The sequence below is a fragment of the Camellia sinensis genome, chromosome 3 (assembly GCF_055761805.1).
Source record: "Camellia sinensis isolate YWXY chromosome 3, ASM5576180v1, whole genome shotgun sequence".
Taxonomy (NCBI): domain Eukaryota; kingdom Viridiplantae; phylum Streptophyta; class Magnoliopsida; order Ericales; family Theaceae; genus Camellia; species Camellia sinensis.
The window spans coordinates 18,676,366-18,681,545 of NC_138963.1; the positions used below are offsets into that span (position 1 = coordinate 18,676,366).

The 5,180-nt window shown below is 36.9% G+C and overlaps 1 protein-coding gene across 1 annotated transcript; it reads left to right on the forward strand.

Moving 5' to 3' along the window:
• Positions 1–1,782: 1,782 nt before the first annotated feature.
• On the forward strand, positions 1,783–3,477 carry LOC114316816 (uncharacterized). Its single transcript, XM_028263494.2, has 3 exons — positions 1,783–2,683; positions 3,018–3,052; positions 3,139–3,477. The coding sequence occupies exons 1-3, from the start codon at positions 1,783–1,785 to the stop codon at positions 3,475–3,477; spliced, it is 1,275 nt and encodes a 424-aa protein (XP_028119295.2).
• The last annotated feature ends 1,703 nt before the right edge of the window (positions 3,478–5,180 follow it).

The window sequence follows — 5,180 nt, forward strand, 5'->3', positions numbered from 1 at the left end:
GTTGTGCTGTATGATGAGGATTTGGGCCCAATTGTGATTGATAAAGAAGAAGTCAAATCACAAAGAAAAGGCTTAACAACTGAAGGTTCAAGGCCTTCGTTGAGGAAGGTTTTAAGAAGATAGGCCAGGAATTGGCCAAACCAAGCCTGATGCAGAAGCAAAAGAGGCCTGTGATAGAGGAAATAGCTGAAGATAAGGAGTGATGCAAGTACAAGTAATAGAATAAGACAAGCTGGAAGAGACAGCTGATGTAATTAGATCTACTTTTTCTAGGCCTTTTTATTCTTTTTAGAAAGTAAGTTTAGCCTTAAGTGTTTGCCTAATTATTCTTGGGCAGAATGTGTAATCGACAGTAGCCCTCTGAGTTATAAAGAGGTGCAACTGGAACATCTGAAGGTAGCTCCTGCCAAACTTGATGATCTCATGGCAGATGTGTAGAACCCTTTAGAGGAATATAACTTGGGAAGTAAGGCCTGTAAAAGACCCATTTATGTAAATGCTAATCCATCTAATGAATGTAAGAGCAAACTAGTTAGTTTGCTTTCAGAGTATGTGGATTGCTTTGCATGGACGTATGAAGAAATGCCTGGATTAGATAGAACATTGGTGGAGCATAGACTCCCAATTAAAGAAAACTTTATTCCTCATAAACAACCCCCGAGAAGGATGACTAATGAAGTCATCTTATTGGTCAAGGAAGAGATCGAAAGGTTGCTCAATGCAGGTTTTATTAGGACAGCCAAGTATGTTGAATGGCCGTCTAATATTGTTCCTGTAATGAAGAAAAATGGTAAGTTAAGAGTGTGTATAGATTTTAGAAATTTGAATCCAGCAACTCCTAAGGATGAATATCCTATGCCAGTGGCTGATCTGTTAGTTGATTCAGCAGCCAAGAGTAAGATTTTGTCCTTTATGGATGGACATGTTGGGTATAATCAGATCTTTATTAACCCAGAGGATACACATAAGACAACATTTAGATGTCATGGTGCCTTGGGGACATTTGAATAGGTAGTCATGCCTTTTGAATTAAAGAATGCAGGAGCAACTTATCAAAGGGCAATGAACTTCATTTTCCATGATTTGATTGGAAAATACTTAGAAGTTTATATAGATGATGTAGCCATCAAATCTAACAGTTTTGATGAGCATATAGAACATTTGTAGCAGACATTTCAAAGAATGAGGAAATACAAACTCAAAATGAACCCTTTAAAGTGTGCTTTTGGGGTATTTGCTGGAAATTTCTTAGGCTTTTTAGTACATCATATAGGAATAGAAGTGGATGCTAATAAAGCCAAAGCCATTCTGCGGGCAAGAGCTCCAGCCAACAAGAAAGAGTTGCAAAGTTTTCTTGGAAAAGTAAATTTTTTGAAGAGATTCATAACTGATTTGGCTAAGAAGACTTTAGCATTCTCTCCTTTAGTGAAAATTAAGTTAGACCATGAGTTTAAATGGGAAGTGTGCCATCAAGAAGCTTTTGACTTGCTCAAAAAATACTTGACAAACCCTTCAGTGCTTATGCCACCAGTGGCAGGAAAGCCTTTGAAATTGTATATATCAGTTTCTGACCTGTCGATTGGTTGTTTATTAGCTCAAGAAAATGATATGGGTCATGAACAAGCTATTTACTATCTAAGTAGAAGGCTAAATGATGCTGAAACTAGATATAATTCTATTGAGAAATTGTGTTTAGCACTTTACTTTGCAGCTATTAAATTGAGACATTATTTGCTACCAACAGAAGTGTTTGTGATAGCACAAACAGATGTTATTCAATAAATGTTGTCTAAACCAATTTTAAGGGGGAGACAGGGTAAATGGATATTAGTATTAATTGAGTATTGTCTCAAGTATGTGCCACAAAAAGCAGTCAAGGGGCAAGTTTTGGCTGATTTCTTGATGGAACACCCTGGCACTTCTGTCGATCTAGACCTATATGACGTCAATTTGGTGGAAAGTGAACCATGGAAGTTGATGTTTGATGGTTCAAAAACAGATGAAGGAGTTGGAGCTGGTATTGTGTTGATTGCACCAAATAAGCAAATGTATCAATTTGCATATCAGTTGGAAGTACAACATGTACAGTCATGTAATCAAGCTGAATATGAAGCTTTGATAATTGGCTTAGAGTTGGCCATAGAATTTAGGATTAGAAGCCTCCAGGTTTTTGGAGATTCCCAGTTAGTCATTAAACAAGTTTTGGGAGAGTTCAAATGTGTTAGTGATGCTCTGGAAGAGTATTTAATTGAGGTCAAATGGTTAATTAGTTTCTTTGACCATGTCACATTCACACATAGGTTTAGACTGGAGAATAAGGAGGCTAATGAGATGGCTCAAGTAGTTTCTGGGCTAAAAATACCTAAAGGAGCTCAGGAAAGGGTAATTCGAATTCAGAAAATAAACTTTTCTGCACTTAAAAATAGGTGTAGGAATTTCCTACCTTTTCTCACTTTGGATATGACAGAAGAAGATTGGAGATTCTCTTTAATAAAGTACCTATCGAATCCCAATGAAAAAAGCAGTAGGCAGGTGAGGTTTCAAACCTTAAACTATGTTGTCATGGGAGATGATTTGTTTAGAAAAGCTCATGATGGTTTGACTCTACTTTGTATTGGTAAATTAGACCAAATGAAAGTTATGGCTGAAACACATGAACGAATTTGTGGGGCCCATCAAGCTGGTAATAAAATGAGATGGCTGATTAACAGGTACGGATATTTTTGGCCATCTATTAGAAAAGACTGCATAATGTATGCAAAATGATGTCAGAGTTGCCAGAAGCATGGCAATATTCAAAGAGTACCAGCTATCAGCCTACATTCAGTGGTTAAACCTTGGCCTTTTAAAGGATGGGCAATGGATTTAATTGGGTAAATTTTCCTATCATCTTCTAAAGCACATTCTTACTTATTGGTAGCCACTGACTATTTTACTAAATGGGTAGAGGCAATACCTTTAAAAGTGGTGACACATGTCCAAGTTATTGAATTCTTGAAAAAGAATTTGATACATAGGTTTGGCTTACCCTAATATATCACTATCGATCAAGGTACAGTGTTCAATGGGGATGAGATTAAAGAGTTTGCTAAAGAATACGACATTTAGATATTAAACTCTTCACCATATTATGCCCAGGAAAATGGACAAGCTGAGGCAACAAACAAGATTGTCAAGAATACTTTAGAGAAAATGATTGAAGACAATCCTACAGATTGGCATAATCTTTTGTCAGAAGTGCTCTGGGCTTGTAGAAATTCCAAAAGGAATAATACAAGTACAACTCCATATGAGTTAGTTTATGGGCATGATGTTGTATTACCTTTGAAAGTGACAGTGAGATCCAATCGACTGGCCAAGCATTTGGATATTTCTATGGATGAATATTCAGAGGCACTATCGATTGAGTTGCAAGATTTAGAAGGAAAAAGAATTGTGGCTTTTAATCATTTGGTGGCTCAGAAAAAAGAAAGTTGAGAGAAGTTATAACAAGAAAGTTAAGAGGAAGTTATTTTCTGAAGGAGAATTAGTATGGAAAACCATTTTACCAGTTGTATTTAAAAGCCCAGAGTATGGTAAATAGTCTCCGAATTGGGAACGACCATTTAAAATATATAAGGTTCTTAGAGGAGGAGCCTATCATCTTGTTTCTTTAGAAGGTGAGCCACATCGAATAATTAATGGCAAGTATTTAAAGAAGTATTATCCAACCATGTGGGAATGCATGAGTTAAGAAAACAAAGATATGTGACAGAAGGAGTAATGCCAAAACAAATGTAATAACTATTTTCATTAAACTTGTATCAAAAGTACAGAGGGACAAATAATGAAAATTCTGTTTACATTTGGCCTAATCCCTTTGGAAGCACATTGAGAGTCTGCTCCAAGCTTGAAGAGCAGTCTGATGCTTTAGTTTATTTTGCCTAAGATTGGTTTAGGCTTGCTTGAAAGCTAGTGAACCACTTTTTGCTTGAGCAAGAACGTTTGGAATTTGCTGAGATAGTTTGGCTTGCTCTTATTCGATGGCAGCTTTCTGGGCTCTCATATGGACCAGTTGAGTTTATAGTTGAGCTTCTTCTGCTGTAAGAGTGTTAAATTGAGCAGTAAGGGATTGTCATCTACCAGATGCTTCAGTTAGAGCATGCACTGCTTTCCTCATTTGCTCAGCTTGATTCTCAACAGTTTTTAGCTCAATCTGAAATTGATTGATAGCCATTAAATGCTGAGGAAGCTCTGAGATGAAGGTTTGAAAGATTTGCACTTGGTCTGGATCAAAAAGTTGAGGCATCAGTGGTGCAATGGCTCCCAAACAGTTAGTCAAAATTAAAGTTTGAGAGAGAGCCAAGGCATCCAGTGGTTGACCACGTAAATTAAAAAATTGTTCAAAAAGTTCTTGATCTTCATTGGATAGTTGCTTCAGTTTTTCTTCAACAGTCAAATTAGCAACAGTTTCTTGAACAGCAGAAATTCCCAAGAGTAAGTCTTGAATGGAAAAAGAGGAGATAACTGCAGGCTGTAGTTATAAAAAGTAAAGTTAACAAATGAAGAACAATGAACATGGAAAATGATATGAGAGATTATTACCTCTGAGATATGAGGTGAGGTAGAAATACCCAAGATCTCTCTTGAAGGACTTTGAGCTGGTGTAGTCTGCACCCCCATGTCAGCAGTCAATGATGTTTGAAAACGCATCTCAGTCTTGCATAAAAGAATAAAAGGGGATTATTTTTGAACCGTATACATTTAAGTATATATATATAAATAAATAAATAAATAATTAATAAGAACAAGGTGTATAGGGGAGAAAATGTTACCTGTGTTGGAAATTATTGAGAAATGGAAGTGATAATAATTGATTGAGGAAGTCTCATATCACTTGAGGTTGATTCGTCATCTAAAACCTCAGTGTCAGCTCTGTCAACTTCATTTAGAAGGTTGTCATTTGGCTCAAAAACATGCTCATGGACAGGAGAACCTCTGTCGATAGGAGATATGTGGCTGTCAGAATTAGTGGGTAAGTCAATTGGAGCTTCCCTGGCATGGTCTGAATTAGCTGGATCTTCTTGAGCATGTTCAGGGATTGTTGATTCTTTTGGAGAATAGGTCACACCAAGAAAAGTGATGACTTCATCAGTTCCATGTGGCACCCCTCTAAGAGGGAAGGCCATTAGGTCTCCTAA

Coding starts and splice junctions, on each gene's coding strand:
- LOC114316816 (XM_028263494.2), top strand. CDS start 1,783: ATGTTGTCTAAACCAATTTTAAGGGGGAGACAGGGTAAATGGATATTA. Junction 2,684..3,017: donor TTGTGGGGCCCATCAAGCTG/GTAATAAAATGA, acceptor TTTGATACATAG/GTTTGGCTTACCCTAATATA. Junction 3,053..3,138: donor ATATATCACTATCGATCAAG/GTACAGTGTTCA, acceptor TATTATGCCCAG/GAAAATGGACAAGCTGAGGC.